Genomic DNA, 14,280 nt, shown 5'->3' with positions numbered 1-14,280 from the left:
AATATATATTTTGCAGTAAGTATTACAGAAAACAATCAATTTAAGTCCTGTTTTATTTGCATAGCACATTTAATGACAAGCAGTGTCATAAAGCAGCTTTACAGGAATCTGGATGTAGATTTCGATCCTTAATAAGCAGCCGAGAGGAGACAGAGGCCAGGAAAAACTCCCTGAGACAACATGAGAAGGAAATTTTGAGAGGAACCTATCCTCTTCTGGGTGACACCAGATAGTGTGAAATCTTGAAATAATGAGAATGTGTTTCTGGTCATTTGAAAAGTGAGAAAGTGAATTGTTTGCTGGAAAATATGTGTATCATCCTTCAGGTGCCAAATAATAAGGTTAAAATAGGAAAAGATCAATGAAGGAAAAGTAAATCAATAAATAATTTAAACTGTATGTCATATGTAAGAGCTTTTCAAAATGTAACAGACTGTATGCTTGCAATGTATTCAAACAACTTTTGGTAAGAAGGACAATATTTCTTTCAGCTTTGTTCCAGTGTCCTGAAAGTGTGGCAATTGTGCAATATTTTTATGTTTCATAACTCTCTATCTGTGTCAGTGGGTCTGAGTACATGAAGCCCATTCCCCACTAACATTTTCTGTGTAAGGTGTCACACTGGACAGTGGGTTGTAGCATTCAAGCCGCCTGGTCTTTGTGCTTTTGTTCCTGTCAGGTCAAAGGGAGGTCATTTTTGTATAGCTTTTATAATGCTATATTGCCTTAGAACACAATACAAAAAATACAAAAAATTTTCAATGCCACAATTTGAGGAATAAAAAAAAAATAATAAAGAAAAAAATGGATAAAGGAAAGACTGAACAGATCACAGCATGTACAGCAAATACACAGATGTAACACATTCCCACCAATTTTCCACCATAATTGATAAATCCACACACTGTATATTGTTTTAGTCACTTCCTATTAGTGAGTATTTCAATTTTGTACATTTTTATTCTGGTTATCAGCTCTGTGCTTGGCAGTCAGAGCTTCATGTTTGTTACCAATGATTGTGCAGATATAAGATCCCAGTCTCATTCAGCAACCTGGATGTAATTCTAAACAATATTATAGGTCACTGTGTCGAGCTTTACATGTTCTTTATGTGTCCATGTGAGTTTTCTTATAATGCTTTTCAGATAATGCTTTTCCTCCCACCCCCCAAATCCCTGCTGGTAAGTAAATTGGCAATGCCAAATTGACCAAAGATGTGAATGAGTGTGTCAGTGTGTGATCATGGTGCCCTACAATTCACAAAGTATTTTCCTGTCTTGTGCCTAGCATTCCTGTAATAAGCTCTGATCCACTCAGACCCTGAATGCTGTCCATAATAAAAGATCAGGAGTAGTGCAGTGCTACTTTATACTACCTTAATTCTAATCCAAGAAAACATCCAGTGACCTGCAGCCTGTTAAACATTTTCAATATTTCTAATTTATTATTCATTACAGATAACAATAAACATGTTTTTGAGATTGAGATTATCTATATAACAAGCACCTTTTCTCTGTACACATGACCAATCTAACCTGTTTAATTGGAAATAAGTGCATCATTTCTGGATACCAGTGCTGTATTTTTCTTTATGTTTTGTAGTTCTGAATGTCAGCAAACTCTGGCTACAACATCTCAAACTCTGGCTAAACAAACTGGGAAGAAAGCATCTGGAACGGCCTCTACGCTTGCTCTGGAGGCTCAGGAGCTCATTCGCACAGTGCAAGCCATCATAGAGGTGGACTGTAAGTAGATTTTATGAGAATGTTCAAAGGACAAAAAAAAATGTAAAATGAAACATTTATGGTGTGCTAGGGGTATCATCATTTTTTCTGATGATGCATTCTGATTCTGAGGGACTATTATATTTGGGGCTACCATCCAAAATCTTAATTTCCACATGTAACATGTACTGCAAGTATCTAACGAAAGTTTTTACAAGAATTAAATTTAAAACAAGAAAATATAAAGATATTGAAGATATTTGTAGACACGAATATAGGGTACTTTTATCTGATTAATTTGTTCATTTTCACCCATAATCATACGATATAGTAGATACTGAACATATTGGTCGCATTATCCTTTCACTGTACCACATTAAAGGAATATGTTATAGAATGGAATAAACTAATCAGTGAAAAATCTCATCTGGTTTTGGTGTGAAAAGAATTAGGTCAATCCAATAAGGAAGCACAATCCAAGGTGCATTTCCTGGTACAATACGCCCATTGGGTCTGATTTGCCTCAGCGCTGCAGTCGTTGCCTGGATACAAATCTCTGAAAAGGCAATTGTCAGGTTCTTCAAAAGCATTGGATGTCACGCAGCACTCAGCAGAGATCAGGCGTTGTACAAAGAGTCAGACAACAATGTCAAACTGAAACAGAAGGGGGCTTATTAAAGCAAAGCAGCCAGAAATTGCTGCCAGAAAAGTGTTTTAGTTACAAATATCTTAAATCAGTTGGCTGGTTTACTAATTATTCATTTTTTGGTTTAGTTTTCAATGTGGGAATGCATTGTATTTGGTAAGTTCTTTAATAAAGTATAGTATAATGCAGCACTGTTTAGGTTTATAAAGAAGTGTTTATCTGTTGAAGTTTGCTTATATATTTTTTTATTTATTGAATTATTAACTCATATGTACTGTTAACCTATTAAGGATGAGTTACAGATAGTGTCCACTGAGATTTAGAGCAGAATCATGAGAAATAAAGAAGCTCATTAAACCATAGGATCACTGTTTCTTTCTTTTAGTTTTTAGATCTTCATAAAATAGGATATATAACTTAATGTATATGCAGATGTATTTGGCTTTTCTGAATCATGGTTGCATAGCCCCTGATCCACAAGATCTACCACCATTGATGTTTTTTGGTCCCTGCTTAATCTAACACACCTGATACAGTTAATCATAGATTTCAGGAGCATATAGAAATGATGTGCCAGGTGTGCTGGCATGAAATTCTGCCGAGTGGATGATGTCCAGGAAAAAAGTTGGGCACGTCTAGATGTTGATGGATGAAACAGTAGAGCCCAAACCATAAGCGTTTGCCCAAACAGATGTTTCTCTCTTTTTAAAAAATCATAGACTTCTCTATCTTACTCAGTTTCAGTAGTTTTCAGTAGTTTAGTAGTTCTGGTCAGGATCACAACAGATCTTGAGTGTAACAGAGACACAGTGAACAAGACACTAGTTCATCTTAGTACACAACACAACACACACACACACACACACATTCACACACCTAGAGGCAATTTATCATAGCCAATCCACCAACTAGCAAAAGAAGGAAACTAAAAACTCAACCCAGGCAGTAAGCTCAGGATAAAACTCTTATAGACAGTGTAAAATCATCATAATGTGGATGCATAAATGTTAAATGACATGCACCACCAATGTGTTCAAGAGAATCAAGATATTTTTTCCCTATTCTCAAAGTGTGAAGGTAATATATCATAGGATCATAAATATGTTGCAGATGTGATATAAATACATACATTTGAATTATTATTTTTAGTATGAACAAACATACAACAACATTTACAAAATAAGCATGATTATAACTCTCTCTATCTTGCTTGGTGGCAATACTTATTTTATATGTATACCCAATCATGTGGACACACACAGCAACACAGAAACAATTCTGAACTGTCAGCCAAGAAAGTAATTTTAGTATAGAACCATTGAAACAGGAATGTTAAAGATTAGAAAAAAGTACAGTATTTCCTGTTCTTTTTTCAGTCTTTAACTCTCCCATCCAGCCATCAACCTCAAGATTTGATGTGGCGTGCATTCTGAGATGATTTTCTGTTCACCAAAGTTGTAAAGAGTATCTGAGTTACTATAGACTATCTGTCAGCTCAGGCTAGTTCGGACATTTTTTTCTGATACATCAATAAAATGTTTCAGAATGCTGACCCTATGCTGATTTTTTTTTGTGGTTTTTCTCACTATTTACCATTCACCATCCTGTGGCATGGGAAAGTAACAGGAGTTTCTGGAATACTCAAACCAGTACCAAATACTCTATACCAATACTGAAATCTGGCAGCAGCATTCATGCCATGGCTAAAGAATGGATGGTGAGTGTAGATCAGACATCAATCTGTTTTGCAGTAAGGAAGTAGACATTTTCCTAAAATATGATTTTATTTACAAAAGCCATACGTGGAAAAAATTTTTCTAAGGCAAAAACAGATTTAAAATGTAAACCTGCAATAGCCAAATCATTGAGCAATTTTTTTCCTTCAAATCTGGGATATTGTGTCAAATTAAAAGTTGTTTCTCTGTTAATTAAATGACGTACAATCTTCAGATTTTATCTCATACAGTCTTTAGATTCATAATGAAGAAGAAAAGGCAAGAAATTTAGAAAAGAAGGGTAAATAGATTGATGAAAGAGAGGATGATGAGGCAGTAGAAGTGTTGGAGGGGGAGGACAGATAATCAGCCAGGAGCTGAAGGATCAGGTGAAAAGAATGGCGGGGGAGGAAGAGGAAAAAAAAGGAAAACGTGTCTCACACGCTGGGCTGCATGTGACCTCTTAAAGAATGATGCTCACGTTTCAGCTGAGTGCTGTCCACTGGGAGGGCTGTTGTTTTGAGTTGCACATGGAGTGTCACCGTGCCCTCACCTGCTAAAGCTAAAGAAGAAATGCTTAACTTTGAGAATGATGATGCATGTGTGGTACATGTGACAGACTGCAGAATACTCACTGACTCATTCAATGAAGTGTAACAGAGTGTGATGTAGACTGATCACTTGTGCAAATTAGTAAATATCTGGCACACATAAATGCGTTAGAGCTTTAAGACACTGTTATGTCTGTCTCCACCTAGGTTTACCTTATGGCTGGGATGAAGCATATACTGCAAATGGAGAAAAATACTACATCAAGTTAGTTGCTTTCAGTACATTTTTTTATCTAGTATCATTGCTTATTGTTGCTTGCTCCTCGTTGATTTTCAGTATATAATAGATTTTAATTGATCACAATTACATTTGACTGCTTCAAATGAAGGGTGTGATTTGTCAGTGTATATGTGATTTGGTGTCTCTTTTTATTTCCACAGCCATGTGACTCAGACAACATCATGGATCCACCCCGTGATGATCTCCTTGGGTCTGTCTGATCCAGAAGCAAATAAGCTGATGCAGAACTCACCAGAGTTGGAAGGCTAGACCCGATCTCTGCAATAGCACATCATTTGAGTATCTTTTTTTATCAAACAAAAAACGACTGAAGCTATTGCATTAAATGCATAATATGTAGATCAAATCTAACACATTCATTTTACTAGTGTAAAGTTCAAATACACTTTACAGTGGGGTTCCATTATTTTCTGAGCTATAAGAAAATGCAGACTGTTCATGCACTGATAATTAGTACAGATCTCTTAAAGGTACTCCTACACCTATTTCCACTAAGTCTATTTTTATGTTTGACGTTTTGTGTTTTAGTCTGGACAGGTGTAATACTCTACATTTCTTAAGTGTTCACATATTTAACAAAGATGACAAGCAAGTTAAACAGATTAGTCAGTGGCATGATCATTTCCTTTTTTTAGAAGTCGTTAAAAGGTGGAGGTGCATATTGTTACGGTTACATTCAGAGCATTTAGCTGCTGTCTTTCAATACCTCACTTATACTGTAGCTCAGAATTGATGCCAGATTGATAGCAAGTGCCAGATCTGTGCAGTGTGCCAGATTTTTTCAATTGTCTTACATGGTGTAGTTATTCCTAATTGAAGCTTTAACATTAGAATTTGTAAATTTATATATATATACCCCACATGTTTTAAATCATGAACAAACACAAATTCTGCATTTTGATTGTCCAACCTTTTTCCATTTCTCTTGTTATTCCACTCTGATTTTAGCTGTTTTCCAATTTTTTTTGTCTTGGACTATTCATCATTTCTGCTCTTTAAACAATCAATATTAATATTTGAAGTCGTCAGGTCTGTCAACCTGAAGCTGAAACTTTAAGACAATAAAGTGAGCTTAGCCAACCTGATAGATATAACAACATATCTACAATGGACAGTATAATTTGATGTTTCTAGGTTGCTCACAAAAAGTGTTTCAAAGATAGAACACTGTCCATAACTCCCAATGACATGTTAAGATACTTTCATATTTAATTCTTGTGCAGTCTGATATTCTCAACACAAAAAAGCAATACTTGTCTGCTGTAAACCTATGTGGAATTTATAACTGTTAAAAGGCATAGCACACGTGAACATGCAAACAGCTGCATGCGTGGATGTACCCTAAGCCTTATGTTGATATTTTTTAAAAGTATGTCTCGAAGGTTTGCTTTGCTAAGTGCTGATCGACTTCAAGCTTTTATTATTTAACTAATGCCTAATAAGAGATATACTGTAGAAACAGATGTATTGTTTTGATTAGTTATGTTCCCTGTTTTATTCAGGAATATATACTGAATTTGTTGTGAAGGAAATAAAGTATATCAAATAACAGAATTTGATCATTTCCAGTTTACTTTTTTGCACTGAGTGTGCCGGGTCTAGCTATTTCTGAGTTGGAGTGTACAGCACAACTTGATACACAAAATGCTCAGGGCCATGTGTATTGATTTGTTTCCTCTCATTCTCCATGCTGTTAAATATATCTGCTTCCAGGGATTGAAAATCAGAGATCGCACATGCTCTACCATATCTCTAACCCAAATTAAAGATGGTCCTCCAACAAAATAAACAAATTTTAGAATGAAGCATGGCACATAGCTGTGTCATGTGTGATATAATTTTTGTTTTCAGATTTTCACTTGGGCTATGAAATAAAACTACCTCCAATAATGTTCCAATCATTTACCTAAATGCAACCATGTAAATATCATTTCTATTAAATGTGCTAAAAAATCTGAAAGGATTAAATATTAAAATTATGTTAAAGAAATTGGAAAGAAGGTAAATTTTAAGTATGACATTTAATACTATTTTACCTGATGCCAATTTAAACAATTTCTCCAAAGTTGTGTATTGGGTTTGGCATTTCTCAAAAACTTAACTCCACCCCATCTATTTATTCAGGGATCAAATATGATTAACTCTACATCTATCTGCTTCTAACCAGTAAAGCAACAACAACAAAAACAAACCCTGTTGAGCTAGTGACGGGCGAAGCTTTCAGCTGGCACATGTTGCGCCATGTGGCTGGTCGTGTTTCAGACAGAGTGGCCTCTCATGACGACCTACTTTCACGTTTATTGCTTTACTAACCCGTTGTCAAGGAAACTTCCAAATAGGAAAATACGTAATGCGCATATTTATGCGTTAAATATGTTCATGCTTTGACGCATTAAAGTCTGACTACAAACAAAGTTTGCAAAAGAAATCTAAAATGTCTTAATTGTTACTATTTGTTTGTGACTTGTGCAGAAAAAAAACCTGCACCAAATCTGAACGCAAGCGCCACTTTTCCCCTTAGCAGCGCGTGAGATTCAACGTGACCATCAAGGGGCAGTCGCACGAGCCCGCGCGTTCTTATTTGACAAAAGTAGGTCAAGCCGCCCGGATCACGTGACCTGCCGCTCCCAAGCACGCGCCCGGTGCGTGCCAGCGGCTGAGCGGAGGGCGCGTGCTGTTTTTTCCCAAACGTGCGTGCAAAGAAACAGTTGTAAAGACAAAATTTTGCTATGATCCAAAGTTACATACGTTTACAAAACCTACTGAAGCCCAAAGTGCTCCCTTTAACTCACATATTTTTCTTGTGTTTAGTTAATGATAACTAAACACATAAAACACAAGTTTGCTCCTCTCCGATGAACCCTGCTTTACTACATTGCGTTGCATCTAACACATTGGAATCGAGTTTCATTCAAACGCAAGGAGACTATAGCTCGAGCATTTGCTACTGATGTGTATTTGTGTGCGTCTGTGCGCGCGCGCGTATAGTTTCCAATGCAGCTGGAAATTCGGTCCAGCCTCCCCAGCTTTGACGTCACGCAGTGTTCACACATGGAAGTGATCATTACAGTCCACTCAACAGTTTAAGGTTGCAGAGCCCAGAGCTCATAGTACATCTATCTATCTATCTATCTATCTATCTATCTATCTATCTATCTATCTATCTATCTATCTATCTATCTATCTATCTATCTATCTATCTATCTATCTATCTATCTATCTATCTATCTATCTATCTATCTATCTATCTATCTACAGTATCTATCTACAGTATCTAGCTGTCAGTCGAGTTGATTTTTATCAGTCGTGTTTATTCTCGTCTTCTGCATAGAGGATTGTGCAATTTCTTCTGCTCGTCTCTCGGGTTTTGTTTTGCTTTTCTTTTCTTTTTTTCTTTTTTTTTCTTTTTTGCCTGCACGGAGTACGGCTGGCATGTCCAGACCTCTGACCATGAACCCCAACTTTCTACCTCCTCCAGCTTACGGAGTGCTCAAATCTCTCCTTGAATATCCAATGAAACTACCACTGCAGCACGAAGAAGGTAAAACATTTCCTTACTTTTGTCCAACCCTTGCTACAAGTCTGTAATCTATATATGAACCTGTCAAGGCGAGATAGTTACATTATTTGACGTGCAGTCGGAAGTTCATGCAGCTCAATGCAAGTTTTCTCATTTATTTTTGGATGCAATTGTTGAACTCCTGCCAAAACCGAGGCAAAGTGCAATTTGTGTTTAGAGTCAGTCCTGGAATATGACCCGCAGCCTGCTAACCTCATTTATAAAAGACCACAAAAATACTTTTATAAGAGATATATTAACGAGGCTAGCTAAATAAAGTGAAATTGTAAAGCAGTGAAACTCAGGTTTACATGTTTCCTTTACATTGCAGTGTATGAAAAGGAAAAGAAGTTGGAGGAAGAGAGGAATGTGCCACAGTCTGCTTTCCTGGGGCCGGTACTTTGGGATAAGACCTTGCCTTATGTTGGCGATCATTTTCAGTTGGAGTACATGGACCTTGATGAGTTTCTGTATGAAAATGGCATCCCATCCAGTCCACCTCAGCATGAGCAAAGCCAGTGTCCTCAGCAGCAGCCGCAACAACAGACCCCCGTCTCTGTTATGGACCTCAGCAACAGAGTCAGCACCTCCATCCACACGAGCATGGTCCCCCAACCCAGCCTCCAGAGCCCCACTAGAACAGGTACAAATGCTGTTAAAACAGAAAAGAAGCAATGTTCCTGCAGTAAAAGCTGGAAACCATTGCATGTAATTCAAGTGTAAATATATATTATATATATATTATGTATTAGGGGGAGTGGTGGCTCCAGCGGTTAAGGCGCTGGGTTACCGATCGGAAGGTCGGGGGTTCAAGCCCCGGTATCGCCAAGCTGCCACTCTTGGGCCCTTGAGCAAGGCCCTTAACCCTCTATGCTCCAGGGGACCCTTACGAAAAAAATAAACCAAGGAACGAGCCTTCCCGTGGGCTCACCACCTGCAGGAGGGACCGAAAGGGACCGGTGCTGAGAGGATTGGGCAGCAGTCGAAGGCGGGGGCCTTGACAGCCCGATCCCTGGACACGGAAAGGTGTCTGGGGAATCTGCTTAGACTGCTGCCCCCGCGACCCGAATTACGGATAAGCGGGAGAAGATGAATGAATGAATGTATTATGTATTATACACACTAGACAGAGGCAGCTGCAGTGAGCACTCAAGTGTATGCTGATGTCTATGTCAGTCAGCGTGTGTGAAAACGTGACAGGGCCATTTGCTTTAACACGTGCAAGCTCTAAGCAGACCGCATGTTCTTTCGTTCAAAGACTAAAATCCCTTTCTTCCACTTTAGCAGTTTAACCATTCATTTACATTCATAGAACACAAAATGCAGTCATTTGGGGTTTATATAAGGGCTAGTCGCTAGTCTAATACCTGATTATTGTTTGTGCTGTGTCACAGTGTTACAAGCCTCCTTTAGTGTTGTTAAGTCTCCTGAGAGTATTTATCGTGTAAAGTATTTTGATATAAATATAATCTAAAATGATCTTTTCTTATTTGAAGATGTTTTCTCAACATTTTTTTCTGCGACCTAAACAGAACCAGGCTTGGTTTTCTTGGCATCTTGAAACTGGAACTTGTTTTACAGCATTTATTTTTAGCACCAGCATTGATCTAGATAACATTTATAACAAACTAGCTTCTTAAAGAGTTAAAAACAAAAACATATTTGCACAATACAAACAATGATATGCTTCACAAGCTATTAAACTCATTTATGCATCATTCTCTTGGCATGTTCTTCCTATTCTCTGTCAAAACCCAGCCATAATATACAGTAGTTCTTTAGGGTGTGCAGGTAGAGGTGTGTGCATGAGTTACACTAGGCAACTCTAAATCTTTTGGTTAAAAAAAAAAAACTTTTTCAAATGTACATTAATTTAAAACTAAATGATTACTATAAATTATTTTGAAGGTTGTTTGGGTTTGTAAGTAAACCATATCTGTAAGTTTGAAAAGTCTTGAATATACACAGTTTTTCATTAATACTTTAGGATGCATGAGCCATATGTGCCATTAAAAATAATAAAAACAGCACCAAATTATATTTAAAGGTATTGCTTGACAATCAGATTCTGGAATGTAGCTATTGCTACAGCTGATTCACTCCTGCAGTTTACTGAATGTGTACTTACTTACAGTGTGTACTGTGTTGCCACTTAGTGGATTAGTGCTGACACTACAAGCTTATCCCGAAATGTATGCAGATTTACGTGAACAGTAACTACAGATACTTTCTATAGGCTTCTAGAGCTATCTACATTTAATGTGCATATTTATTAGACATACTTTTCCTTCCTCAAATTTTATATAAAATATATACATTTTATTTGCAGTGTTGCCTTCATCACGCAACACTCCCAGCCCAGGTGACCCAGAATCTATCCAAGTGCTGGTTAGCTACGAGCCCGACCCAACAGACCTGGCTCTATCGAGTGTCCCAGGCCAGGAAGCATTCGACCCACGCAAGTGCAGGTTCTCTGAAGAAGAGCTCAAACCTAAGCCAGTCATCAAAAAGGCACGCAAGGTTTTCATTCCTGAAGACATTAAGGTAACAGTGCAGCTACAATACTTATTCAGTGGTGTGTGTGTGTTAGGCACTTAGTTTGTGCTCTTACCCCCCTTCCCACTGACACATCCAATGTTACTTGCATCTTTTGCTAAGAATCTTATGCCCAGTATTTCATTCATTCATCTTTGGGTGGCTGAACCCATGTGATCCTACTTTTCATGGAGCACACTAGACCTTCTGGGGTTAAGATTAAAGGATTTGCCATTTTAATTCAATGCAAGGATTTGCAGAGTAATATATTGCTCCAAGCTGATTTCACAGTCATGACTTTCTAAAAAACAGCATCAGCACACAGATGGATAATTTTTCAATACTCATTGTCTCATTAAAAACAAACCTAAAAATGGTATTGACTGTATGAGACTGTTAAAAGGACATTACTCATAATTTTTCATTTCAGTGCTCATGTTAATTTTTACTCTCCAGTGTTCTGTATTGTTTAAAGACTATAATCACACTCTTGATATCACCCAAATGAGGATGGGTTCCTCTTTTGAGTTTGGTTCCTGTCAAGGTTTTTTCCCTCATAACATCTCAGGGAGATTTTCCTTGCCACAGTCACCATGGCTTATTATCAGGGATAAACACACATCGTGCACCTTAACTGTTAAATTCTGTAAAGCTGCTTTGAGACAATGTCCGTTGTGAAAAGCGCTATAGAAATAAACTTGACTTGACTTGACTATTGGATTGTATTTATACACCATGTTTTAGAGACAACTTATTTAACTTTACCTCCATGCAATGCAAGTTTATTATTGCCTGCAGTTTGTGTGAACACCTGCATATATCTTCAAAGCATTGGTCCTTGATCTAGAAATTTTATATGCAACCAGCTAACAGAATAACAATAAGACCAGTGACTTCTAAAACCTCTGTGACATTAAACAATAATTTAATATCATATGGCAAGAAAGCAGCAGCAAAATACCTGAGATAATATAATCTCTTATCATTTAATTTAGATTAAAAAAACATTTGCCAGTCAGAAATTATATTAATGTTTGTGTTATATTAATAATTTTTTATAAAACTACATCAATTGTTCTAGTAATTTAAATGGCCAGTGAGTTTTTCTTTATGATTAACTGATTGATCATTTTTGCAGGATGAAAAATACTGGGCACGGCGCAGAAAGAATAACATGGCTGCCAAGAGGTCAAGGGACGCTCGGCGCTTGAAGGAGAACCAGATTGCCATCCGGGCCGGTTTCCTAGAGAAAGAGAACTCTGCTCTCCGACAGGAAGTGGCTGATTTGCGGAAAGAGCTTGGGCGCTGTAAGAATATTGTAGCAAAGTATGAAGCTCAACATGGCCCTCTGTGAGGCCAACAGGTTCGTGAAATAGGAAGGACGATGTGTAAAGGTGTGAAGCCCTTTCAGCAGTTAAACCTGTACACACTCACCTCTGTCTGTTCTTGGCACTTTAGAATTCTGTGTTAGTGTGAGGTCATGTTTGAGTTGTCAGCCTGCTTTTTTAAAATACAGTTATAAATGTTTTAGTGTTTTATTAAACCATTTATAAAAAAAAACAAAAAAAAAAACAAAAACAACTTTTATTTGCTTGTCATAGTACTTACATTCTTACAATTTTTTTAATTAATGAAAAAGAGTTTGCAGGCTTTACATGTTTACTGTGTCACCCTCTAGTGCTATATCTGGTGAGGAAATTTTTACGTTTAGTTCTCACACTAGCTTTGGTCACTACAATGGCCTAATGTTTTTACAGAGAATAAATAATAGAAAAAAATATATAAAAATGAGTATTTATGAGTATGCTTTTTTAACATGACCATTTTCTAATGAAACTATTTTACTCTATAAGCTGTTACATGATTGTTAAATACCATTATTAGCATCCCAGTTTATTTCTGATTGGGATTTGTGTTGATATAAAGGCATCAAGCCTCTCATCAGCATGTTTGTTGAATGCTTTGACCAGAATATGATCTAGAATTTTAAATATTTGATTTTCTGGCTACATTTAACATTATGTCTTTAATAGCCATCTTTTTATTCTCAATGAAAGATTTATGATAAGATGAATTATAACACTATACTTGTGGCAATAATTTTATTGGCTTCTATATTTAACATGAATGGAGATTTGGGACATTTTGTTTATTAAAATAAAGGTTAATGACACTGCCAAGTTTTATTAGCACCAGTCATTTCACAGAGAATGGTAATATGTTCGAAACACGATTAATAATAATAATAATAATAATTATAATAATAATAATAATTAAATAATAACAAATTTATAAGAATATACACTCTGCTTACCTTTTGGAACCTGTGTGGTCATAATGTGAAGGTGGGGTAATTTTCTGTCTCTGAATATCAGTCTCTAATCCAGACCAAAAAAAAGAAAATATCTACGATGTGTTTTAAATGTTTTACAAAGCTTTTTTTTTTTTTTGGTTTTGTTTTGTTTTTTAACAGTATTTTCCTATGAATCTTTAAAGATGTGTTTTAAAAGGTGTTTGACTACATTGGGGGAAAAGCTTTTGGATATTTCAAGTGCTGTATCTTGCTGGAATTCTGCATGGGCATTAGTGGAGTATAATCCAGTCTATTTATCTAATGCATTCTGCATTTAACATCCATCTGTTATCTCTTAGCCAAACTGAGTCTATTTTTATGCATTACTGAATGTGAACAAGGGTTTTTTTTTCCCCCTTCTCTTTTGGTCATATTGTTAGGATGAACACAGTCTGCAGTGTTTCTTGCTGGTTAAATGATTTGTTTTAAAAGAGGGTATTATTATGTATTTGCTGTACTGGTGGAAAAATTGAATGTTGACTGTAAAAGAATCTTATGACATTATATTTAAAGCATGTCTATTTTCAGTAGAATATTTATTGGCTTTAAAGATGAATTTTATTGTCTGTTTATTGTTCAACATTTTTTTTCTTTATCCTGTTTTCTTGGCCAAAATCATGATCTAAATAAATTCTGAACAAAGCACTTAATGGCCTTATTTTTATTTTCAAAATATGTTATTTTTTTTTAATAGCATTAATGTCATTTGAATATTTTTTTTTATGCTAAATATAAATAAAAACTCAAGCAGCTTTTTACTTGACTTCTGTTAGTATCTGATAAAAATTATATTATAAACATGATATTTTTTAAATAAATTCTTATTAAAGAAATAAATAACATCAATGCACATTTATTTATTGCAAACTAGGCAAAAAACGTTTCTAGGTTACGTG

The 14,280-nt window shown here is 36.2% G+C and overlaps 2 protein-coding genes across 6 annotated transcripts in view; both read left to right on the top strand.

The window, feature by feature from the left end:
• Positions 1 to 6,491, top strand: part of stxbp4 (syntaxin binding protein 4) — a 34,178-nt gene extending 27,687 nt beyond the window's left edge. For all 5 annotated transcript variants that reach the window (XM_083556056.1, XM_083556059.1, XM_083556058.1 and 2 more), the window contains 3 exons: positions 1,603 to 1,745; positions 4,844 to 4,901; positions 5,078 to 6,491. In XM_083556056.1, the coding sequence (XP_083412182.1) occupies positions 1,603 to 1,745; positions 4,844 to 4,901; positions 5,078 to 5,186 (310 nt within the window). In that variant the 3' untranslated portion in view covers positions 5,187 to 6,491. The remainder of the gene's footprint in view (positions 1 to 1,602; positions 1,746 to 4,843; positions 4,902 to 5,077) is intronic.
• A 1,646-nt stretch (positions 6,492 to 8,137) lies between these two features.
• Positions 8,138 to 13,446, top strand: hlfb (HLF transcription factor, PAR bZIP family member b). The gene is made up of 4 exons (XM_083555560.1): positions 8,138 to 8,478; positions 8,828 to 9,139; positions 10,826 to 11,040; positions 12,170 to 13,446. The coding sequence occupies exons 1-4, from the start codon at positions 8,370 to 8,372 to the stop codon at positions 12,383 to 12,385; spliced, it is 852 nt and encodes a 283-aa protein (XP_083411686.1). The 5' UTR covers positions 8,138 to 8,369; the 3' UTR covers positions 12,386 to 13,446.
• The last annotated feature ends 834 nt before the right edge of the window (positions 13,447 to 14,280 follow it).

Source organism: Silurus aristotelis (assembly GCF_946808225.1).
Source record: "Silurus aristotelis genome assembly, chromosome: 12".
NCBI lineage: Eukaryota > Metazoa > Chordata > Actinopteri > Siluriformes > Siluridae > Silurus > Silurus aristotelis.
This window is presented reverse-complemented; position numbering and strand designations above follow the sequence as displayed.

What these genes read in the sequence shown, in the direction of transcription:
- hlfb (XM_083555560.1), top strand. Translation starts at nt 8,370, where the DNA reads ATGTCCAGACCTCTGACCATGAACCCCAACTTTCTACCTCCTCCAGCT. An exon ending in CCAGAGCCCCACTAGAACAG is followed by an intron (nt 9,140 to 10,825) that starts GTACAAATGCTG and finishes TTTTATTTGCAG; the next exon opens with TGTTGCCTTCATCACGCAAC. An exon ending in TCATTCCTGAAGACATTAAG is followed by an intron (nt 11,041 to 12,169) that starts GTAACAGTGCAG and finishes TCATTTTTGCAG; the next exon opens with GATGAAAAATACTGGGCACG.